General features: G+C 37.8%; 2 protein-coding genes across 3 annotated transcripts in view; one reads left to right on the forward strand and one right to left on the reverse strand.

The window, feature by feature from the left end:
- Positions 1-26,367, forward strand: part of ACYP2 (acylphosphatase 2) — a 189,304-nt gene that overhangs the window by 126,037 nt on the left and 36,900 nt on the right. The gene's annotated exons all lie outside the window — the stretch shown is intronic.
- On the reverse strand, positions 11,819-18,807 carry TSPYL6 (TSPY like 6). The gene is given in 6 exon segments (XM_045443804.1): positions 11,819-14,982; positions 14,984-15,071; positions 15,074-15,154; positions 15,157-15,317; positions 15,319-15,490; positions 18,627-18,807. Coding segments are annotated over 6 exon segments (999 nt in total). The 3' UTR covers positions 11,819-14,666.

Raw genomic sequence — 26,367 nt, forward strand, 5'->3', positions numbered from 1 at the left:
ATAGGTGTCCAGTTTCATTCTTTTACATGTGAATATCCAGTGATCCTAGCACCATTTATTGAAGACACTGTCTTTTCTCCACTGAGTATTTTTGGCTTGCCTGTCAAATATTAGTTGACTATGTTTGCTTGGGGTTACTTCTGGGCTCTTGATTCTGTTTCATTGGTGTATTTCTTTTTATGCCAGTAGCATACTGTTTTGATTACTATAGCTTTATAGTACAGCTTGAAATCAGGAGTCTAATGCCTCCTGCTTTGTTCTTCTTTCTCAGGACTTCTTTGGCTATCAGGGGTCTTTTTTGCTTCCATAAAAATTTTAGGAGTAATTTTTTTTTTTACTTCTGAAAAACTGCCATTGGACTCATGATGGAGATTGCATGGAATCTATAGATTGCTTTTGATAGCATTGATATTTTAACAATATTATTCCAATCCGTGGATACAGGATACCTTTCCATTTATTTATGTTTTCTTTGATTTCTTTCATCATTATCTTACAGTTTTTAGCATTCATTGACATCTTTCACCTCCTTAAATTTGTTCCTAAGTATTTTGTTTTTGATGCTATTGTAAATGGATTGATTTCTTTATTTCTTCTTCAGAAATTTTGTTGTTAGTGTGTAGAAATGCTAGTGATTTTTGTATGTTAATTTTGTATCCTGAAACATGACTGAATTCATTGATTAGATCTAACAGTTTTGGGGTTGAGTCTTTAGGATTTTCTTTTTCTTCTTTTTTAGTGTTTATTTACTTTTGAAAGCATGGGCATGAGTGAGGGGAAGGGCAATGAGAGAGGGAAAGAGAGAATCCCAAGCAGGCTCCTTGCTGTCAGTATAGATCCCAACACAGGACTCAGTTGCATGAACTCTGAGATCATGACCTGAGGGTCATGAAATCAAATGTTGGATGCTTAACCAACTGAGCCACCCAGAAAACCCTAGGAATTTCCTATATATAAAATCATGCCATCTGCAAATAGAGACATTTTTACTTCTTTTCCAATTCTCATACTTTTTATTTCTTTTTCATCTCTTCTTCCCCCCCTCCCCCCCCCCCCCCCCCCCCGCCAATGCCCTAGCTAGTACTTGTAGCACTGTGTTGAATAGGAGAGGTGAGAGTCTATGTCTTTGTTTTTTTCCTGATATTAGAGCAAAAACTTTCATCCTTTTCAACATTGAGTATGATGTTAGCTGTGGGCTTGTCATATATGACCTTTATTATGTTGAAATATATTCCTTCTGTGCCTCATTAAGTAAGAGTTTTATCATGAATGGATGTTGACCATGTAGATTTTTTTTCATGAACTACATTTGTTTATCACTGTTACCCTTTATGTATGTATCAATCTTTTCCTTAATGTCTCCAGATTTTAATTAATAGAAAGGCCTCCCCACACTAAGTTAATAAGGAATTTCTCTTATGTTCTTCTAGTTTTTTATGATTTCATTATCTAAGATTTAAATCTTCTTTGGAATTTACATGGTGTACATTGTGAAGCATTAATCCAACTTCATTTTATGAAAAATATCTCTCGAGTTTTTAGAGACAGTGTATGAGTTGTTGGTCTTTTCCTCAGTGATTTCAGGTACCATGTTTATCCTACACCAAATTCTGTATGTAGTGGGGTCTATTTCTATATTTCCTGTTGCAATCTATTGATCTGTTTATTACTGTGTCAAGACCACACTTTTAATTATTGCAGCTTTATGTTAATTTATAATGAGTATTAGGAATACATCCCCTCATTTTGCCTCTTTTTGGAGTTTCCTTCAAATTGTTGCTTTTTAAAAAAAAAATTTTTTTTTAATGTTTATTTATTTTTGACGGAGAGACAGAGCATGAGCAGGGGAGGGGCAGAGAGAGAGGGAGACATAGAATCTGAAGCAGGCTCCAGGCTCTGAGCTGTCATCTCAGAGCCTGACACGGGGCTCGAACTCACACTCACAAACTGCGAGATCGTGACCTGAGCCGATGTCGGATGCGCAACCGACTGAGCCACCCAGGCGCCCCCAAATTGTATTTTTTTTAATGGATTTTAGAATTTGTGTCTCTCCCACCCTTCCTCAATTTTTGGCCTTGTTTATTGTAATTAGAGTAACTTTTAAAATTTGGGTAAGAGGAATTGATCACTTTGAGTTTGAGACTTCCTATCTAAGAACTGGTCATGCCATTCTTTTTCTACACGTCTTTGTGGCCTTCAGGAGTGCTTTAAAATTGTATTTATAAATCTTACATATTTCTAAAGTTATTTTTCTTAGGTATTTCATCCTTAACCATTGCTATTGTCAATGGAGCCTTCCTCCATTCCTTCTTTATTTTTTCCCCTCCATTTCCGCTTCTAATTTGTTACAATTGTTCATCTGAAATCTACTGATATCTCTGTAGTAATTTTATATAATGCTACCTTATTAATTTTTCTGGTTGATAGTATTTTATCAGTTGAATATCTCTGGTTTCCCACAATAGTAACAAATGGTGATACTTTTATTTCCTCCTCTAAATTGCAGTACCTCTGCTTACTTTCTCTTATTGTGTTGTCTAACATCCAGTACTGTTAAGCAATCATGGTGACATGTGAATGTCCTTTATTCCTAACTCAGGTGGGAATACCTTTACTGTTTGTCCCAGTAAGCATGGTGGTCACTTTGGGGCCATGGTATATTTGATCAAGTTAAGATACCCATTTATTTCTACTTAAGTTCAAACATATTTCTAAGTAGTAGTAAAGTCACAGGAATGTATATCTGCACCCTCTCTAGCATAATAGGATCAAAGCTTTAAAAGGAAACTTAAAGACTTTCTAGTACACCTCCATCCCATAATGAGTAATAAATTCCAACCACAGGGAGATTATACTTCCTCCCAGAAGTCCCAAAATTAGATTGGAAAATAAGCTGGAACTAAAAGTCACTGTCTCTTAGGTCTCACACCAGTGTTTTTTTGGGGATACGCAACTTACATTGAAAATTTCTCATATGACTATTTTTTTCTTCCATTGTTCTTTCTCCTTTAAGATTTTCCATTTTATCCTTCTCTTTCCATCACATTTCTGAGACCTCACATGTGTTGCTTGGCTGTGCCTGCTTTCCCCAGCCTGCCATTGCTGAGGAGCCAAGTTTATCAAAGATTTCTAGACAGTGACATAATCCCTTCCCCACCCAAAAAGACCTCTGTTATTTGGTCTTCCTGGACAAAGTGCATTGTCTTCCAAATGCTGCTGGTTACTTTGGGACAAAAAGATGATTGGAACCACCTGAACACCTAAAAATAGGCTTTAGCTGTGATGGTGCCTTAACAAAGTGATTTGAACCAACAGTAGATATGTCACAAATGCCATTGTATCTTAAAGACGTTTGGTGATGATATTCAGATCTCAAAAGAAATTAGGTCATAATATATTGGTAATCATTAAAGGAAAAATAATTGTGTATTAGTACTGTATTTCTGATTTTGCACTTATCCTTTGTTGTAACTTTCATTAATTTTTAAAAATGAGTAAAGTGTTTTATATACTAAAAATTTTGTATACAAATGAAAAAAATCTAAGCCATTGGCAAATTGTTTTGAATAATAATTTTCTACTGTAAAACAAAACATAATATTTCTACCCACATACAGTTATGAAACTCTGAAGTCAGATTGGGTTTGAATCCTGGCTTTACTACTGCCTGGTTGAGTGACTAGACCCAAGTATCTCAACTAAGTCTCATTTTCCTCATTTGCAAAAGGGGGCAGGAATACCTTGGAGAGTTGTATGGGAATTAAGAGAATAATGCACCTAAAGTGCTTAGCACAGTGGTACCATGATGTAGGGACTTAATAAATGAAAGCTACTATTAGTGCAATCTTTTGTTAAGGGCTGTAACAAAACCTGTTGTTGTTGTTTGTGTGTGTTGTTGTTCTTTTAACTCAGGTGAATTTAGAGATTAAGGAGCAAATATCACAGTTTGGACACAACTTGGATCTATGATTTCAAAACAGCTCATTCATCCACATGTACTCCTTTCTGAGACTTAGAATTAAGGTATTTCCAAGGGTTTGACTGAAATCTCTGCCCGGGCTCTTTTTTCTTAGGAATTATTTGGGTAGCTGTGCCAATTAACAGTTACCTAAAACCTCAAGTCTAAAAATAGGTTATTAACTTTTTAATGAGGTTTTCATTAGCCAATTACTATTTGTTGGCCATCTGATAAATAGAATAAAAAAGCACAAAAGACTAATATGATTCACTCTACATACTTCGAACTGTAAATGACTTGGACACCTTTTATTTATACGTTCATTACATAATTTTGGAGTGTCTATTTTGTGTTAGACATAAAATATGTATCCCTAGGGATACAAAGTTGAAAAGACAAATCCTTACTCTGAAGAAGCTTACAGTCTAGTATGATGCTTACAAAGGAATTTAAAAGCCACTTCTTATAATAATGTAAGCCTTCCCTGATAGCCCTTAGCCTCGGCTGGGGGAAATATTCCTCTTACGTGGTCCCTTAGCATTCTATGCTTGTATGTATTTTAGCATTTCTCACACTGTAAATTGTCTCCTGTGCTGGACTCTAGGCTACTTGAGGACAGGACTGTGTCTTATTCATCACACCAGAAAGAGATAATTAAAACATGACCTTGGCCCTTAAATAACTCAAAATTGAGTAACAGACTGATAAAACCAGCTAACATATATAAAGATAAAACCAACTTACAGTATAAGCTTGAATGAATTCAATACTACAGACTGTATGCTGCAGGAGGTGGGGGGGGGGTTGTGATATTATTTGGAAGAGATGACATTTGAATTAAATCAGAAAGAAGGGTAGGATTTCCATAGGTAAGGAGATGGGGAAGAAAATCCAAGATGAGGGAAAGGCATAGAAGCAGGATAGTACATGGGCTGCTTGAGGAATAGCAGAGTCCCATGTGAGTGGGCTCCAGCAAGGTTATTGGATGGGGGCTTCATGGTAACTGACCTTGAATGCACTAATGGGGTGTTGAGACTCTGTTCTGCAGGTATTGGTGTGCTGACAATGATAAATGGGCAAAAAGGATTTGGTCACTTTGTCAACAGTGTGAATGTTGGAAAAAGAAAGATGAGATTTAGGAGGGGCAGTCTGGAGATTTCCAGTAATGTAGATAAGAGATGTTGCAGTGAAACAGGGAAAGAAGAGAGCAGTTCTGAAAACATTGTGCAAATGGACATGTCAGACCCTGATCTGGCATAAGGGCTAGAGATTCCGGTTTCAGAGTCCTTTTCTCAAAGGTGATGGCAGAAGCTATGACAGTGGCTAGGGTCAGTTAGGAAAAGTACAGAGAAAGCAAGCCAGGCACTGAACTTTGTGGAAAACTTGTTTTTAAGGAGTAGGTAAAGCTTCAGATTTAGATTAAATTGTTTCAAATTTGTTATTAAAAAGCTGAGGAAGGGGCATCTGGACGGCTCATTGGGTTGAGCGTCCAGCTTTTGGTTTTAGCTCAGGTCATGATCTTACGGTTTGTGGGACTGAGTCCCACATTAGCTCTGTTCTGCCAGTGCAGAGCCTGCTTGGGATTCTCTCTCTCTGTCTCTGCCCCTCCCCTGTTTGTGTGCTCGCGCGCGCTCTCTCTCTCTCTCTGTCTAAATAAATAAACTAAAAAAAAAAAAAAAAAGGAAAACTGTATGTTTGGAATCAAATGGTTTGCCTACAATTTAGAGCAAGGCCCCCTGGAATCCAGGTGCCCCAACCTGTAATTCAGTGCAGTATTAGTTGGATGCTCTGGATTCCGGTTGAATACTAAATTCAAAAACCCCACCACACATCTTTCCCATCCCTATCGATCTTGGTAAGACAGACTAAAGTTGAATTTTGGACTCCTTTATGTGAATCAAAGTTTCCTATATGTCTTATACTTGTAGCTAATAACAGCAAAGAGAAAATTTTGCCATTGGAAAACATAGGGCAAGCTGTCCATATGGGTGCCATTTAAAACTATAACGTGTGCTATGAATTTGATAGTGAGAACTGTAAAAAACCTAATTAAATCTACTTTATGCTTCAAAAGCACTGAGTTAATTTTGTGCATTATTAAATGTTTTCATACCTTTATGTAAAAAAGAAACCTGCTACATCTTCAACACTGAATTTTCATTATCCCCAAATATCCTTGCTATATACAGAAATGGAAAGATTTTGCTCAAAAACCAAACCAAATTTTTCTTTATATTTTTAACAGAAGATTTTGTTGTTATTAATGGCAGTCTTCTATGGTATGTGCCAAAGGTGTGGCTTTGAAATTGTTTTTAACCCTTAATTATCAAATGAAATATTTATACCTCAATTAGGGAAGCCTGGAAAGAAAGGATATGAAACTTTGATAAAAACCATCTTAACAAGCAAGTATATAATAGGGCCCATCTTCAGAATAGCATCATCCTTGCTGAACAATAGAACTAAATTATACATGGATTTTATTTATTTGGCTGGAAGAGCTTAGCTTTGAAAATGAAAGCTTGACTTTATCTTTACCAATTTTGATGCCTTTGATTTCCTTTTGTTGTCTGATTGCTAATGCTAGCACTTCCAACACTATGTTAAACAACAGCGGTGAGAGTGGACACCCCTGTCGTGTTCCTGATCTCAGGGAGAAAGCTCTCAGTTTTTCCCCATTGAGGATGATATTAGCTGTGGGCTTTTCATAAATGGCTTTTATGATGTTTAAGTATGTTCCTTCTATCCCGATTTTCTCGAGGGTTTTTATTAAGAAAGGATGCTGAATTTTGTCAAATGCTTTTTCTGCGTCGATTGACAGGATCATATGGTTCTTATCTTTTCTTTTACTAATGTGGTGTATCACGTTGATTGATTTGCGAATGTTTAACCAGCCCTGCATCCCAGGAATGAATCCCACTTGATCATGGTGAATAATTCTTTTTATAAGCTGTTGAATTCAATTTGCTAGTATCTTATTGAGAATTTTTGCACCCATATTCATCAGGGATATTGGCCTGTAGTTCTCTTTTTATACTGGGTCTCTGGTTTAGGAATCCAAGTAATACTGGCTTCATAGAATGAGTCTGGAAGTTTTCCTTCCTTTTCTATTTTTTGGAATAGCTTGAGAAGGATAGGTATTATCTCTGCTTTAAATGTCTGGTAGAATTCCCCAGGGAAGCCATCTGGTCCTGGACTCTTATTTGTTGGGAGATTTTTGATAACTGATTCAGGGGAAAGAAAAAGAAAAAGAGGTTAGAGTGGGAGAGAGCCAAAGCATAAGAGACTCTTAAAAGCTGAGAACAAACTGAGGGTTGATGGGGGGTGGGAGGGAGGGGAAGGTAGGTGATGGGCATTGAAGAGGGCATCTTTTGGGATGAGCACTGGGTGTTGTATGGAAACCAATTTGACAATAAATTTCATATATTAAAAAAAAAAAAAAGAAAATAACTATCACCTCATAAGAAAAAACAAAGGACCCAAGTAAACAAAATCACAAATGAAACAGGAGAAATAACCAACAGCAGAAATATTAACAATTTTAAGAGACTATTATGAAAAATTATATGCCAACAAATTGGACAACCTAGAAGAAATAGATAAATTTCTAGAAACATATAACCTACCAAAACTGAATCAGGAAGAAATAGAAAATTTGAAGAGACTGATTACCAGCTATGAAATGGAATCACTAATCAAAAAACTCCCCAAAAACAGAAGTCCAGGATAAGATGGATTCACAGGCAAATTCTACCAAACATTTAAAGAAAAGTTAATACATATCCTTCCCAAACTATTACAAAAAGTACCAGAGGAAGGAAAATTTCCAAATTCATTCTTTGAGATCAGTATCACCCTGATATAAAAACCAGATAAAGACACCACAAAAAAAAAGAGAACTATAGGCCACTATCTCTGATGAACATAGATGAAGAAATTCTTAACAAAGTACTAGTAAACACAAACTAACAAATTTAAAAAATCATTCACCATGATCAAGTGGGATTTATTCCCAGGATACAAGAGTGGTTCAACATTCTCAAATCCGTGTGATACATCTCATCAATAAGAGAAAGGATAAAAAAACATATGATCATTTCACTAGATGGAGGAAAATCATTTGACAACAAAGTACAACATCCACTTATGATAAAAACCCTCAACAAAGTAGGTCTAGAGGAAACATACCTCAACATAATAAAGGCCTTATATGAAAAACCCACAGTGAACATCATACTCAATGGGGGAAAGTTGAGAACTTTTCCCCTAAGCTCAGTAACAAGACAAGGATGTCTACTTTCACCACTTTTATTCAACATAGTGCTGGAAGTCCTAGCCACAGCAATCAAGCAACAAAAAGAAAAGGCATCCAAACTGGTCTGGAAGAAGTAAAACTTTTACTCTTTGCAGATGACATGATACTATAAATATAAAACCATGAAGATCTCACCAAGAAACTACTAGAACTGACAAAAGAATTCAGTAAAATCACAGGATACAAAAATCAATGTACAGAAATCTGCATTCCTATACACTAATAATGAAGCAGCAGAACGTGGAATTAAGAAAACAATCCCATTTAAAATTCCACCAAAACCAATAAAATATCTAAGAAGAAACTTAACCAAAGAGATGAAAGACCTGTACTCTGAAAACTATAAAACACTGATGAAAGAAATTGAAGATGACACAAAGAAATGACACATGCTCATGGATTGGAAGAATGGTGTTAAAATGTCTATACTACCCAAAGCATTACACAGATTTAATGCAATCTCTACCAAAATAACATTTTTCACAGAACTGGAACAAATAATCCTAAAATTTGTATGGAACCACAAAAGACTCTGAATAGCCAAAGCAATCTTAAAAAAGAAAAAACTGGAGGTAACACAAGTCCATAGTTAAAGTTATATTACAAAGCAGTAATATTTTAAAAAGTATGGTACTGGCATAAAAATAGACATATATATCAATGGAACAGAATAGAAAACTCAAAAATAAACCCATAATTAGGTGGTCAATTAATCGTCAATAAAGGAAGAAAGAGTAAACAATGGGAAGAAGACACTCTTCAACAAATGGTATTGGGAAAACTGGACAGCTATGTTCAGAGAATGAAACTGGACCACTTTCTTATACCATACACAAAAATAAACTCAAAATGGATAAAAGACCTAAATGTAAGACAAGAAGCCATCAAAGTCCTTGAAGAAAGAGCACAGGCAGTAATTAATGTCTCCGACACTGGCTGTAGCAACATCTTTCTAGATATGTCTCCTGAGGCAAGGGAAATAAAAGCAAAAACAAAACAAAACAAAACTATTCGGATACTATCGAAGTAGAAAGCTTCTTCTGCACAGTGAAAGAAACAACAAAACTAGAAGGCAGCCTATTGAATGGGAGAAGATATTTGCAAATGACAAATCTGATAAAGGGTTAGTATCTAAATACAGAAAAAAATTATATAACTCAGTATCCAAAAAATAATCCAATTTAAAATGGGCAGAAGACATGAACAGACATTTCTCCAAAGAAGACATACAGATGGTCAACAGACATGTGAAAAGATGTGCAACATCACTCATCATCAGGAAAATGCAAATGAAACTACGAGATACCACCTCACACCTGTCAGAATGGCTAAAATCAAAAACACAAGAAACAACAGGATGTGTTGAGAAGGATGTGGAGAAAAAGGAACCTTCTTGCACTGTTGGTGAGAATGCAAACTAGCGCAGCCACTGGGGAAAATAGTATGGAAATTCCTCAAAAAGTTAAAACAGAACTAGGGCACCTGGGTGGCTCAGTTGGGTAAGCATCTGCCTTTGGCTCAGGTCATGATCCCATTGTTTGTGAATTCAAGCCCCACATCCGCCTCTCTGCTGTTAGCACGGAGCCTGCTTCAGATCCTCTGTCCACCTCCCCATCTCTCTGCCCCTCCTATGCATGCTTTCTCTCTCTCTCTCTTTCTCAAAAATAAACATAAAAAAATGTTAAAACACAACTATCCTATGATCCAGTAATTAGACTGCTGGGTATTTACCTCAAAAATATAAAAACACTAATTCTAAGGGATATGTGCACCCCTATGTTTATTGCAGCATTATTTACAATAGCCAAATTATGGAAGCAGCCCAAATGTCCTTCAAATGATGAATGGATAAAGAAGATGTAGTACATATATACAATAGAATATTATTCAGCATAAAAAGAGTGAATCTTACCATTTGCAATGACATGGATGGAGCTGGAGAGTATTTATTAGTAAAATAAGTCAGAGAAAGACAAATACCATATGATTTTATTCATATGTGGAATTTAAAACACAAAATAAACACGTAAAGGAAAAAAAAGAAAGACAAACCAAGAAACAGACTCTTAACTCTAGAGAACCAGAGGGGTTATATGATTACCAGTGGGGAGGTAGGTTGGAGGGGGGTAAAATAGGTGATGGGGATTATTTTTTTTTTTATATGAAATTTATTGTCAAATTGGTTTCCATACAACACCCAGTGCTCATCCCAAAAGGTGCCCTCCTCAATACCCGGTGATGGGGATTAAAGAGTACACTTATCATGATGGAGAAAAGAAAATTGTCACAATCCATGATAAATGAACTATTTACAGCTGAAAAAGTCTGATAAAGGTCAGTTGACAAAATGAGCAGGAACAATAAAAATACTAAAAGTTGATGGCCCATACCCAGATAATTGAACATTTTTTTCTTAGAAAATGGGATTTAGCCATTTGAATATAACACAGTAAATGATCCTATTAGAATTCTCACATATGGACTCATGACCCACCCAGAAGGATCTGAAATATACTTTTGAATTGGCTAATCATTTTCTAGCAGAGTTTCCAGAAAATGATGAAGTTTTTTTTGTTGGTGGTGGTTTTGTTGTTTTATTTTCCTTTGTTTATTTTTTCTTTTTTTTTGTTTTTCTCAAGTATATTTTATTAAAATAATATACACATACAAAAGTGTGTTTCATAGGTATACAACTCAATGACGTTTCAAAAATTGAATACACTCAGATCAAGACACAGAACATGACCAGTCCTTTAGAATCCACCATCATAGTCGCTTCCAGTCAGTAGGTACTCACACCCCGCCCCCTACTCCCAAACTGTTGGGAGATAATTATCATGGGTTCTGATGTTTCTGCACTCTTGGAAGCAGAAACACTGCCTTTGTTCAGAGTATCTTTTTTTTTTTTTCCAATATATGAAGTTTATTGTCAAATTGGTTTCCATACAACACCCAGTGCTCATCCCAAAAGGTGCCCTCCTCCATACCCATCACCCTCCCTCCCCTCCCTCCCACCCCCCATCAACCCTCAGTTCTCAGTTTTTAAGAGTCTCTTATGCTTTGGCTCTCTTCCACTCTAACCTCTTTTTTTTCCTTCCCCTCCCCCATGGGTTTCTGTTAAGTTTCTCAGGATCCACATAAGAGTGAAACCATATGGTATCTGTCTTTCTCTGTATGGCTTATTTCACTTAGCATAACACTCTCCAGTTCCATCCATGTTGCTACAAAGGGCCATATTTCATTCTTTCTCATTGCCATGTAGTACTCCATTGTGTATATAAACCACAATTTCTTTATCCATTCATCAGTTGATGGACATTTAGGCTCTTTCCATAATTTGGCTATTGTTGAGAGTGCTGCTATAAACATTGGGGTACAAGTGCCCCTATGCATCAGTACTCCTGTATCCCTTGGGCAAATTCCTAGCAGTGCTATTGCTGGGTCATAGGGTAGGGCTATTTTTAATTTTTTGAGCAACCTCCACACTGTTTTCCAGAGTGGCTGCACCAGTTTGCATTCCCACCAACAGTGCAAGAGGGTTCCCGTTTCTCCACATCCTCTCCAGCATCTATAGTCTCCTGATTTGTTCATTTTGGCCACTCTGTTCAGAGTATCTTTTTAAGGATATCTGAGAACAGCCTTGGAAGACAGAAATAGTGTTTCCCTCCAGAGCAAAAGGCAGGTTTGCTTACAGCCTTGAAAAAATAGAGATTGTCTCCTATGGAACAAAGTACAGGTTTACTTGCTATTCTATGTAGTAAAGATAATGTCGGCCTTCAAAGCAAAGGGCGTACATGCTTAATTCCCATTATAAAGGATTCACTTTCCCTAAGCCCAGGGTTCCTCTCCTCTGCAGCCCACTGTGTGGGCAGGGGTCACTTGGCTTTCTTCATGCTGCAGAATAAGAATTAGGGCTCAAGCAACTGGTGCAAGCACTGAAGCTGGCTATTGAATTGTAATGTCCTTTGTCTCTGACTCAGCATCCATTAACTAAGCAGGCTAACATGTTAACTTTGTAAGTAGGGTAAAATACCAGAATCTTCACTGTTCTTCATAGTGATTACTATGCTGACTTCTATCACCATAGATTAGGTTTACTTGTTGTTAAACTTCAACTATAAATGGAATTATATAGCACATACTCTTGAGTCTGGCTTCTTTTATCCAACATCATGTTTGTGAGATCCATTCATATTATTACATGTAGGCACAGTTCTTTATTTCTCACAGTATTCCATGGTGTGAACATTTAAACTGTGTTTATTTTTTCTGCCAGTGATGAACATTGGGGTAGTTCCCAGTGTTAGTTATTAGGATTGTGCTGTTATAAACACTTCTTTGCACGTCTTTGTGAATACATGTATGCATTTCTGTTGGGTATATTCCCAGAACTGGATCAGAGGGTGTGCATAGATACTGCCAAACAATTGTCTAAAATATTTGTGTCAGGCTACTCTTCCACCATTGTGGTTTCTCTGTGTACTTTTCCACACTTGTTATTTTCCATCTTTTTAGTTTATCTGTTTTTTTTTCAGACTGACATGCTTTCATTTTGCCATAAAATGTACAAATAAATAGGCCAATGGTACCCTTCCAGTTTTACAGAGCAATCTCACAAGTATTTTTGCTGTTTAGGAAAAGCGATCTATCATTTGCTAGGTTGTTACCAGGGTAAATTGTCAAGATAATCAGAGCCACAAATTTTTGTAGGTAATTTTCCCATGAAGACGACAATCTCTGAAGTCTTCAGCCTCTGACAAGACCAAGTTATTCAAATTGTATTTCTGAAGATACAGTTTTAACAGAAACAAGGTGAAAACTTTTGTGGATATTCACAGAATTCTCCATATTATACAAGAAATAGATATATATTCTTCCAAGTGTTCCCCCAATTGAAAGCAAAACAAATCTATATGACTGAATCTTCCCAGTAAGCAGAAGCAGAGAAAGTAACAGGATTTTACTAAACATGAGTGAAATTAAGGGCACAGTAGTGAATCTTTCACATAAATAAGGTCACATGAAGACAAGAGAGAAAACACCCAACATGGCATTGTTTTTCTTTAAAAAGCCCTTGGGTAGGTAACAGAGCTAACACTTCAGCCACCTGCAATTCTCCCATCCCAGTCCTGAGAAAAGTAGCCCTTCTGTCACCACTCACAGAGCAAGCATCCCTTCCTTGCAGGTTCTCAGTCAGCCCAGTCTTAATTCTAGGCCCTGCATTTCACTGGCAATTTCTGCTGCTGGCCTTTAGTTCAGTTTTCCCTGCATGGGGCACCCATCACAACCTCTTTGGTTCTTTCATCCACTTTGAACAGGAAACACCTTTCTTTCCATCTAGACTGGTCTTCCCTTAAACCCTATAGGCATTGCTAAGGGAAGGAGGGGCTGGAAGCGTGCAGAGGGGCAGTAAGAGCTGTGGTAGTCTTCTTGACAGGACTCCAGTTCTGTCTCTGGAGAAGAAAAGAGAGCTAGATTAAACTAAAGAGCCTGCTTTTGCAGATGTGTCTGGGCTGACACTTTTTTTTAACGTTTTTGTTGAGGGTGAGGCTACCACTTTTAAAAAGAGGTAGGAGAGATATGAGAGAAAGAGACAAAGAGAAGGAAATGAGAAAGAGAAGACAAAGCGTACACTCACCGTGGCACCTGTGACGCTTAATCATGTTGAAGGTGAAGAATGGAGGCAACTTACAGTCCCTAGATTTTATATGAATTCCCTGGGTGAGGCTGAGAAAGCCTGGTACTTTCTCACCAAGGACATTATCATTATCCTCGTTATGTGAATAGGGTCTAACTCATCACCTCAACCACTTGCCTGACAGCCTGTAGGTTTCCTGAGTGGTGGTTGTGGTGGTAAGGAATTGGGGTCTTGTAGGGGAGGAATAGAAAGGTCTTTCATGGGCTGGCAGGAAACGTGGACCCACCACCAAATCTGGAGATCAATGTTTATCTAAAATCAGAAAGTGGAGCTGACAATGGTCTGGAAAATGTCCATCCAGCAGGCAACAGCCTGAGGGGGTGGGTATAGGCAGCAGTCGGTGACCAGAAGGGCAAGAAGAGCAATGGAGTTGCATAAATCACATAGACCAAGTGGCACACTGCTGTTTTCCCTGGGTTTTATTAATGCCCAGCAATTGTCCACAGGTGATGAGCAAAGTGAGTAAAACAGGCTCCTGAACATAGCTAGAAATCCAGGTGGTAGTGACCAGGCTAGAGGCCCTGGGAACAAACAAGCAGTGTAGATAAAAGCAGTGCAATTTATAATATCATTTGTTTGGCTTAGAAGAGTGTGAACCATGCCACATAGCCTGTGATGTTAATACGGAACTGCCATGAAGGTCTAATGTTAAAGTTGAGAGAACGAATGTTCAAAGGAAGGAAGATGCTGAAAGGTCAGCACATAAAGAGTAATGGGCATACCCAGTGCTGTTGCCAAAGCACAGGTCCAGCAGGAAATGGTAGGGGATCTTGTATGGGAGTATTTTCAAGGGTGAGGTTAACCACTTTGGAACTCAAGAAGATCTCTACTGTCTTCCTTATCTGGCCAAGTCTAGCTTGACGGGCTCTTTCATGCAATAGGTAGTATTCAAGTGGATTTGGCCAGAGGTCCTCTTTGATAATCTCAGCAATTCTGTCAGACTCTGGGAGGTTGTGGTCTGAAAACCAGGCAATGAAGCTGCAGATGAAGTCTTGATTCTTATGATGTCTTGATTGGAGTGGCAAGAGACATCACTTGGCTGGGAGTTCTAACCTCATATTCCTTGACAGTGAGCTTGTTTCTGCACTATGGATTTCTTAGAAAAACTTGAACTTGCAGCCCATCCTAGGGTATCTGAAGCCCTTCACCTCCATATTGGTTATGTACTTAAACATCTATGCTCTTGGCCTCTAATCAGGGTGGACAGCTGTGGGTGGTTCCAAAAGGCCCTGACCCAGAAGCTGGGGATATTCTGAATGATGTAGTTCCTCTGCTCTAGGTAGTGTTGCCATACCTTCCCAAATTTGTGCTCCACCTGCAGTATGGCTCTGTCAGCCTGAGCATTCCGTGTCCATTTCTGGCTGGCTGGCCTCCAGGGAGCTCATGTGGAGAGCCACATTCAGGGACCAGGGACCTCCCTTGACTTTCACCTAATTTACCACTTTGTTTTCCTCCACTGCTTCCAATTCTTCACCTCCTGGCTTCTCCTCCACCACTCCAGCCCTCTCTTCCTCACCCACTGCTCCTCAGAAGATAGCACAACTTTCAGTCTGTTTTCTTGGCCTTTGCCCGAGCCATCACTTCAGACCCCAGCCTCTATGTGCCATAGATCTCTAGGCCCTTGTCCCCACTAGGACCATGTGGCTCTTTACACTAAAAGCCATTTTTCATGTTGCTTTCATTTACTCAGAGGCTGCTTCTAGGCCCTTCATGGGTCAGTCTCGTGATAGTCCATTTCCATAACCTGTGCCATCCTTTTTATTTCTGCCTCGCTAGTGTGTGTGTGTGATGTTATCACATGCTGGTTTTAAGTTGCATTTACCTCCTGTGTAACAAAGTGAGAAACTTTTCATGTGTTTTGATATCCTCTCCTTACGAGGTGTCCAAGTCTTCTCCCCATTTTTCTGTTGTGTATTCTGTATTTTTCATATTGATTTGTAGGAATCCTTTATGCATTCTAGATACAAGTCTGTTTAGAAACAGGTGTATTGCAAATGTCTCCTCCCTTTCTTAGTTGCTTTCCTCTATTTTAACTATGTCTTTGGATGAACGGAAGTTTTAAATTGTAACATATTCCAATTTATCACTTTCCCCTTTTAGATTAGTGATTTTTATTTTCTGTTTAAGAAATCTTCCCTGTCCAGGATCTTTCACTTTTATACCTACAGTTGATCTGAAATTGGTTATTGTGAATGATGTGATAGGAATCAAGATTCATTTTTCCATATAAATATTGAATTGACCAGACCCTGTTTATTGAGAAGACCATCACCTCCCCATGCATGGGTTTTTAAATGTTTCCATCAAAAATGGCATATGTCATTAGCCAGAGCTAGTCAGATGGCCTTGCCTAGTTTCACAAGGTCAGGTAAGTGCTATCGTCTAGGAAAAAAGAAACTAGAAGTACTGGTGAGCATTATATCACTCATCAAAGAGTATAACCTGAGTAATGTGTAAAATTAGCAGAGTTAGGCCAAATAAAGAGAAAAAGTAAATGAGGAACATTAGAGGAGAAAAATGAAAAACAATAGAATATCAACCAAAGATTAACAATAAAAGGAGGAGGAGACTAAGTAAACAGTATTTGGAATGAAAAATAGTCACAGTAGTGATTTAAAGAACTATCAGAGGGCATGTTGGAAAACATCATGCCAATGCATTTTCAAGCCTGGATGAAATATATTATTTCACAGAATGTATTTCATTGACACTGACTGAAAGGCAGTAGAAAACCTAAACAGATGTAGAAACAATAAATAAGTTGAATCAAGAGTTTCAAAGTAATCTTTGCACAAAATAGCATGAGGCTGAAATGATGTTGAGACAAATACTACTATACCTACATAGTCTATTAAATACATAGTCTATTAAACATTAAATATTTATTGTGTGCCTGTGCTATGCCTGGCACACTTCTAGGCCCTTGGGGTATATTGGTAAACAGAACAAAGATTTCTTTCCTTTTGGAGTTTCTAACAGAGGAGAAAGACAATAAATAACACTTAAACAGTAAAACATAATAGGAAGTGATGAGTACTATGGAAAAGAAACAAGAATTGAATAAGGGGAATGAGGGTTCTAGGAGTAGGGAGTGGGGAACAATAATTTTAAAAGGGGTGGTCAGAGGAAGCCTCATTGAAATGGTAAGATTTTGGCAAAGATTCAAAGACGAGAAACTTGGCTAGAGGATATTATAGAGAAGAGCGTTCTAAGAAGAGAGAAGAGCTAAGCAGAGGCCGTAAGACAGGAGCATGCCTAGGGCATTCAAAGAATAACAAGGAGATCACTGTGACTGGAGCAGAGTGAATGAGAGAGGCCAAATCAAGTAGGGTCTCATAGGATATTGTAAGACTTGTGGCTTCTGCTCTTAGTGAGATGGAAAGCCACTTCAGAAATTTGAACAGAGGACTCAAAATCTGGCTTAGGTTTTGCATGGATTGTTTTAGGTCCTGGGTGAAGAATAGACTGGATGGGGGCAGTGGTAGATGCAGGGAGATCTTTTAGAAGGCTATCCAAAGTAGTCCAGGTGAAAGAAATTTCTCAGACCAAGTGGTAGCAATGGAGGTGGATGGTGGATGTAGTATGATGGTAATGCCAGCATGGTTTCATGATAAATTGGGTAGGGGAAATGAGACAAAGAAGTCAAAAATGACTCCATGGATTTTGACCTGAGTAGCTGGTAAGATAGAGTTGCCAGAAGCAGAGAAGGGGAAGATCATGATGAAGCAGATCTCTACAGAAGAATCAGAAGCTTACTTTTGGATGAGTGGAGTTTAAAATGACTGTTAGACAACAGTTGAGATAGTAAGCATTAGAAATCTGAAACTCAGGTCTGTGACTGGGATACAGATTTGGGAATAAACAGCATACATGATATTTAAAGCCAGAGAGCTATATTAAATCACCAAGGGTGTGAGTATTGATATACTAAGCCCTGGGGCCTCCAAAATTATAAGGTCAAGGAGAGTAAGACTAAGGAGAGACCACTGAGGCAGGAGGGAATGAGAGTGTGCAGTGTGCTGGCAGCCTGATGCATAAAGGGAAGTGTTCAACTGTGTTCACATGTGTGACATGGTGATGACAGGTCAAGTAAAATGAAGTCTGAGAATTGACCATTGGATTTTACAGCAAAAAGAACCACTGGTGACTCAGGAAGAGCACTTTCAGTGGAGTGAGGGGGCTGGAGTGGGTTTTAAGGGGAATGAGAGAAAAGAAATTTGAGACAGTGAACATTGACAATTCTTTTGAAGAATTTGCTCCAAAAGGAAATAAAGAAATGGGGTCATCACTTGACAAGAACAGTTTTGGAAGCGTGGGAGGGTGACAGCTTAGCTATAATGGGTTTAAGAGGAAATGTGAAGGGAGAAAGTGAAGGTAGCAAGTATACACAACTCTTGAGGAGTTGTGGTCTACAGAAGGGGGGGGGTGATAGCTGGTGGAGAAAGTAGGTCAATGAAAGTGTTTTTAAAGTGGGGGAAAAGGAAGTATGTGTACGTGCTGATGTCAATGATTTGGTAGGGAGCAAAAAATGATGTAGGAGAGAGGAAGGAGAATCATTCGATGGATGCCCTTGAATAGATGAGATCAGATGGAATCTGGAGCCTAAGTGGAGAAGGTGGAGGACTTGGCTGTCGATGGGAGCATGGTAAGTTCACCTGTAGGAACTGCAGGAAGGCAAAGGATAAGGGTATGTATGCTGGTCAGTGGGTAGAAGTGGTGGAATCTATGAAGTTCTCTTCTGATTTCTTCAGTGTTATAAGTAAGGCAGAAAGCAAGATTATTAAAAGGATGAGGCAAGAGGCTGTGGGATTCTGAGAAGAGAGCTCTCAAGGTCATGGATTTGAAGTGAGTTACGTCAGCGTGGTTGGGAATTTTTCTTCAGCCACATTCAGTGTACAGGCGCAGCATGAGTAAGCAGAGTTAGATTTAGAGCTGAAGCAAGAAGAGCAAGAAAATGATGACAATAATCGATCTTAGAATTGAAGCTGCAGGAATAGAGGACATACAGGGATGAGGGGCAGTGAACAGGTGGCCTGATCAATGCACTGGAAGACTCAGGGAATTGAGGTGTTGTTGGGCCAAGTACCAGAGTGCGCTGGAGGGATGCCACAGAGGTTGGGGAGTGGAACACAGAGGATTGGTCAGAATCTTACTCATCCTTCCAAATGGGGCTCAGATGAGGCAGATTGAGGATGAGGTCATTCCAGGTGGGGAGGTCAGTGAACCACGAGGCCAGGGTGTGAAGGATCACTGATGTGTATATTGAAATGATGGAAAGATAAGGCCAGAGCACAGTGAGAAAGAGCCAGGAGCTAAAATCATTGAGAAATGAGGGGGGTATGACCTGGGGATCATGACCTGGGCATGAACGCAGGGCATTAGGCGATCTAAAGTGATGACAGGAGACTTAAAGCTGGGCCTGTATTCTAGGGCCAAGGTTAATTACATAGCCATGCCACCTTTGCTGAAATCAGTTAGTGGGAAAGCAGATACTTTTAGAATTTCATATTAATGTCACAGACCCTGTATTTCACTATTTTTCTCAGAGTGCCTAGAAGAAGGTTACACATACAGGAGCTGATAAAAAATAAGGAATGTGTATGTTTTTTTTTTTTTTTTAATTAGAAAGTGAATGGTGACTATACTGGGTTTAGGGTGAATGGTAATTTCTCTTGGGGTCTTTCATTCTGTTTGAGTCCTAGAGGATGGACTAGAAACTACTGAAGAGAACAAAATAGGATTTTAAGTTGGGGCTTGAAACATTCTGGCTATATGTATGTGTATATATATTTATATATATATGTAATATAATATAATATATACATAACATAAATATATATTTACATATTTTTTAGATTTATATATGTGTATATACATATTTTAGAAAGGGATATATATATATTACATATTTTAGAAAGGGGGAACATATATATTATATACACATATATTTTAGAAAGGGGGAATAAAGAAAGATAATACAAAATATATGAACTGTCTAGTCAACCAGAAGCAGAAATAGAAATGTGAAAAGAGAGGAAGAGGGAAGGGGGGAGAGATAGAGAAAGAAAAAGGGAAGAAAGAAAAGAAAAATGAGGAAAGAAAGAAGGATGGCTTCTTGGGAGAAGTCCATAGTAGCCACAATTCTGCACAGCATAGAATTGTGAAGTGTTTAAATTCTCTGGGAAACAGAAAAAAAAAAAAAACCCATGATCTTTTAATGGATAAACTTAATATAAGATGAATGAAGAGAGCCTGTGAATTGTGTAGTCTTAATTCCCTTTGACTCTTCAAATCCTGTTGAGCAGTTCTTCCTTGCTTTGAAAGGGATCTCTCTTGACTTAAATTCTTTAAGCAAGTATGTTTGTATAATTTGGCACGCAGAGCCATGGTTCCTTGGGCTGGGCCACCCAGGGTAGAACGTTGAGGACCTCAATCTGGTGTTACTTACTTAAGACCAGAAAGAATGCTGGTAGACAAGTGAAGGAGATACACACTTTGTTACTTTCCTCAGTTTCCCATAGAAAGCCCATGAAACTGTGTTTGCAGAAGGAATTGGTGAAAAAGAGGCTTTGAGTGATTAACCAAGTAGCTTTACAGCTGCAGTCATCTCTCTACAGCCTCTTGGAAAAAGTATATAAATAGAAGTGGAATGAAAATATTTTAGTTACCAGAGAGTGGGTAATGATTTACCCTGGGAAAGTCAATAATTGTGATTTAATCATGTGCTAGGAATACAGCACTCAGAAAGAGCAAATATGCATGATGGTGCCTGATAAAACCATAAGGGGCTGAAAGTCTGTAGGGTGCTGGTCTGGCGTGGTGGAGCCAGATAGCAGGGGTGACTGTGATCAGCCTACAGATGTAAAGAGCCACTTAAAAAATTGAAAAAAGTGGTATAAAACATTACATAAAATATGTTTGTAATATCTAAATGCTAAACATAATCATTTTAACTTAATTGGGATGAAACTAATGATTAAAAATAAAGAAGCTGATACTATAGCAAATCAATAAAATTAATTCATGAAAATTTGAAATATGGGATCTTTTTTTTTAAAAAAATAGCATGACCTTGAAAAACAAAGTGCATCACGGTGTCATCATTACAGGAGCATATTTTTTGAGCCAACTTTTCCAGCTGCTTGAAAAGACTCTTTTAGACTCTGTACTAGTTACAGAATGGTGAACAGAATTTTGTTCTAATGCCTGTTTTCTTCTCAGCTGTCATTTTGAAACAATCTCTTTTTTTAATCAGTTTTTTTCTTTAGAAATAACAATGTTTTTGTGTTTTGGTGCATTACATTTTCACTGAACCCTCTGCACTAGGCACTGTCATTAGCCCCATTTTACAGATATGATGACTGAGGTGCAGAAATAAGAAGTAATTTGCTCGTGGACACTTAGTAAATGGCAAAGTCAGGAATCAGGCAGTCAGATCCCTAAGTTCTTCCTCTTAAACACTGCAGGGTACATCCTGAGACTTTCTAGGCCTCAATTTTCTCGTGGTGGTTGTATCAAATAAGATAAGGAGTTCAGGTGGTGGAGGGTTGGGGATGGGGATGAGATTGATTTTGTCTTTATCTGTTTCTGTATTGTTTCACTTGTTACAATGAACATGAATTAGTCCTGCATTTTTGTAATCAAGTAAAACAATTTTAACGCCTATAAGAGTGCCTGGGATAGACAGGCACCCAATAAAGTTGTTGCTATTATGTCTGAAAGCAAAGTCCTAGAGTTTCCACTTAATAGGGATTTGTTAGCTCCGGAAGCTTGGTTGTGAAGGAAAGAAATAAGATAGGGCAATAGGTAGAGAAGAATTCAGGTTAGAGGTTTTTATTTTCCAATGAGAAGGGCTTGTACATCCTGAAGTGAGGGGTGGGGAGGGCAGGAGGGAGAGCAAATTGGTGTGAGTGCGCCGATAGAGTGAAGTCCCAAGGAACAGGGGAGGGGGATAGTTCTGGAACCCTTTACCTTGAAAAACGTTAATATGACTTCACTGTTGGTAGATAAGCCCCATTTTATAAGCTTGCTGAGGTTATAAAAATAACAAGATCATTTTGGAAAATGAGAAAGGAATGAAAAGAACGCTATGGTTTTATTTATCTACCTGGTTCTGGGCAATGTGAGAATAGGTTTTCTGAAGAGGAGCCAACAGTTTATTTTTCCATTTGTGGGTTACAATGGTAACATGATTGTTGGCAAAAGAACATCTTTTCAAGTGGCTTCCCTTGGTGTAGGTCAGCAGGGTAACAAGAGGAGGTATTTCTGCAGCTGGGAGAAAGGTTCAGAACCATCTTCCTGGAATCTCATTTCAGAGTCTAAAATAGATGTGAAATACTGTGCTATTTGGGAATTGGGGGCCTATTCCTTCTAAGCACATCTGCTGGTAGCTGTTGAAATTCAAATAAATTCAAATAAAGTCCAAGTAATGCTCATATTATACTTATGGATTTCAAGGAGTGTTTAAAAAACACACCTCCAGAAAACCTACACTGCAGTCACTGATGTTGATGAAGACACAATATGAAAGCCTTGCTTTTTGGCCAACCATGGTTTTTCTGAGTCTGAACCACAACATTTAATCTCTTAAAAACACCCCTTTCTCCCTATCTGAGTCACTTTTCAACTGAGATTCGTTTTCATTTGCAAAATTTTAAATATGAACTCTATCCAACAGTTGTGGGTTTTGATTTTGATCATTCTGCAGCCTTCAGTAGTTGAAATGAGGTTGCTAGACTATTGAAGTCAGAAAGCCAGGATTGAATAGATGCATTTTTCCTCTTTGCCTTTTCTCCAGTAAATGACAGTTTTCATTTGGGTGCTGTGACTAAGGGAACTTGGTATATTTATTTATTTACACACAATTCCATTTTATAAAGAAATCAGGGCCTCTTTAAAAAGGCAAACACAGGGGGCACCTGGGTGGCTTATTCGGTTGAGCATTTGACTCTTGATTTCAGCTCAGGTCATGATCCCAGAGTCTTGGGATCAAGCCCTGTGTTGGGTTCCATGCTGAGCATGGAGCTTGCTTAAGATTCTCTCTTTCCCTCTTGCCCTCTCCCCCATTCTCTCCCCCTCTCTCTGTCTCAAATAAAAAATTAAACAAACAAACAAAAAAAAGCAAGTACAGGACAGAAAAATATGGGAATTTCTCTTTCATTGAACTGTGACTCTCTGTAAGGAAATGTGATCTATAAAATGTATTGAAGGAAGTAGAAGAACCATTTTAAGGTTGCTTTTCTATCTTTTTCTAAGTAGTTGAGAGTTTAATGTTAGAAGTAGATACCATACCAAGTATATTACATGAATTCACTCCTTTAGTTTAAACCTCGTAATTACCCAATGGAGTATTATTATTTCCATCTTATAGATGAAGGTATCCAAGGATTAAAAATGAGTGATTTGCCCAAAGTCATACAGTTGAGTCAGGATTGAAACCCATGTCTGTTATTCCTGGTTATTAACTCATGATCCAAATTATGTCTGTTATATGGAATCCAGTAAAGGAGAAGATAAAGGACAATAAAAAGAAATCAAAATGTATTAGGAGTTAGAAGAAATGTCTTAATTTTTTACATGTGAATTTATTTGTCTAAATCCAGGCAAACTTTTGAAAAAAGTATTACGGTAAAAATAAAGCATCTGGAAGGAAGAAGACAAACAGGATACCAAGAGCCCAGAACAAGGTTCCATAGACAAAGGTGTGGCAAAAATCGCATACACTTGTGGCAAAAATCAAATACACAAAAGGTGCATTCTCCAGCACCTTTTGGAAACATGGTTTCTGTAAGGTTCTGGTACAGTGAAAGATCCTTCCTCTAGGAAACCTAATAACTTGCCGTTTGACACTGATATTCCTGTTCTCTTCTACTCTTTGCTTTCATCTATATGGTGAAAAATATAGTAGGTGTTAGAATCCATAATGTTCAACAACTATTGTTCAACTACTAGTATAGTTGCTTCCTGCTTCCTCCCCCATTTTATTTACAGAAAAATATCCATGATTCCACTATTCCACGTCAATAGTGACTTTGAGTTTTGTCTTCTTCAGTATGCACAGTAAGTGGAATTATTACTGGGCTCCCCTCCATCATTAAATAGGAACAATTTTTTCCAGTTTTTGTAATTATACCTCTAATGCCTATATAGTACTCTGTTGAGTTTATAAAGTATAATTTATATCGGGTATTTGGCTTGTTTTCAGTTTTTGCTTTTATAAATATCCTTCTGAGAATATTAATTGTACATTATGTATTTTTAATATAATGCAAGTATATATTCGATCATATATTCATTATATACTTGTTAATATATATAATATACATACATTTCTTCATAAGTGAATTGTATGTTTATATACATTGACCATTTATCTCCTGAGGTTTTAGTTTTTGAAGATTTGAATAAGTTCTTAATTATGTATGCCAACTTTTTTATCATAATCAATACAAATGTTTCCCAATCGTGTTTCTCTTAATCGAGTTAGTTTTTTATTTTATATTTATTTTATATTATTTTCTTGCTTGATTTTTTTGAGCCATTTATTTTTTCCTTTACAATTCCATTATTGTAATAAACTCTTCAAAGATAATATCCCTCTAAAGATTTCATAAATATTTTATTCTTTGTTTTCCTAGCTTTGCTAAGAGTTAAAGCAAATATTTGACTCTCTAATTCACTAGGGGCTTACTCTGGTGTGTAGTATAAGAGCTGATCCAAATCATGTTTTGCTTTGTGTTGGTTAACCAGTTATTCTGGGAGTTACTAAAGTATAATTAGGCAAACGTTAAATAATTACTAGTTTCCCCAATTTTATGATACTTGTAAACTAGATTCATTTCTGTATGGTCCACACTGCCTTGATTATTTAATAATTTAAGCAGTATGCTTTGTTTTGGATTTCCTAGGACCTAGATCAGCATTATATTCATGGTTTCTTTGTTAGTGTGGGATTTTAATATTTAACAAATAGTAAATAACTGTACTTGCTGAAATTGGTTTTCCTACATGATAATATGGTATATATCTCAATTTGTTCATCTTGTTTTATACATTCCAGAAGAGCTTTGTAGTTTTCTTTGCATATGGCTCATAAAATCCATTGTAATTTTTTTTTAAAAAGGTTTATTTTATTTTGAGAAAGAGAGAGGGAGCACAAATGGGGAAAGAGCTGAGAGAGAGAGGAGGAGAGAGAATCCCAAGCAGGCTCCATACTGAGCCTGATGTGGGACTTGAACTCATGAACCATGAGATCATGGCCTGAGCCGAAATCAAGAGTTAGATGCTTAACTGACTGAACCACTTTAGTGCCCCATGCAATTTTCTTTATAAGTGTTCTAGACGATTCTAAGTTTATCCTCCCTCCTGTTTGTTTTATTTTGCTATTTTTTTTTTAAATTTTTTATTGTTTATTTTTTGAGAAAAAGACAAAGAGAGCATGAGTGGGAGAGGGGTAGAGAAAGAAGGAGACACAGAATCTGAAGCAGGCTCCAGGCTCCGAGCTGTCAGCACAGAGCACAACACGGGGCTGGAAACCATGAACTGTGAGATAATGACCTGAGCCAAAGTCGGACCCTTAACCAACTGAGCCACCCAGGTGCCCCAACATTTTGCTATTTTTAATGGAATTTCTTCCCTTGTTATTATATTACTGAGCTGGCACTTAACATCATAAAGAAAGCTCCTAATTTTGGTAAATTCATTATAAACCTAGTCACTCTGATAAACTCATATAGGCCAATAAATTTAAACAGATTTCTTAGGATTTCTAGATATGTGATACTTTCTGCAAATAACCATAGTTTTATCTCACCCTTTAATATATCATTCTATTGGCACAAAGTAAATACACATTAAATGGAGTTGTCATTCTTTGTGTATTGAAAGAGCATTAGGCTGGAGAGTCCAGAAATTCGAATTCTACTTTCATATCCTCAACTAAGAAAGCCATCTATGAAGCACCTTGTCTGGGTCAGGCACCCTGCTAGGCACTTTACATAGGCCATCTTGCCTAAGTCTTAGAATAAGCCTACAGAGTATATATATATAATTAAATATCAGAAATGAGGAAACTAAAGTTTTGCAAGTGTAGTAGGACAAAGCTGGCCTATGCTAGGCCCAAACAAGCAGTAAGAAATGGAACACCCAAGTACCCAACTGTGGAGGTCTGTGTATGAGAGGCCGTGGGCCTGTAGCCTGGACTTCTTGACCTGGCAGGTTTATCACTCCCTGAGGGTTGTATTGACCACTGACCTTTAGTTAAGGGTCTGTGAGGAAGTAGGGAGGCATGGAGAAGCTGCATCAGCTCACTTTCATCCTTATCATGTAAATACACTTCACACTTCCTGTTTCTGGGTCACAGTAAACTTGTTTGAAAACAGTCCTGAAGGAAGTCTG

Source organism: Leopardus geoffroyi, chromosome A3, assembly GCF_018350155.1.
Source record: "Leopardus geoffroyi isolate Oge1 chromosome A3, O.geoffroyi_Oge1_pat1.0, whole genome shotgun sequence".
In the NCBI taxonomy this organism is placed as follows: Eukaryota; Metazoa; Chordata; class Mammalia; order Carnivora; family Felidae; genus Leopardus; species Leopardus geoffroyi.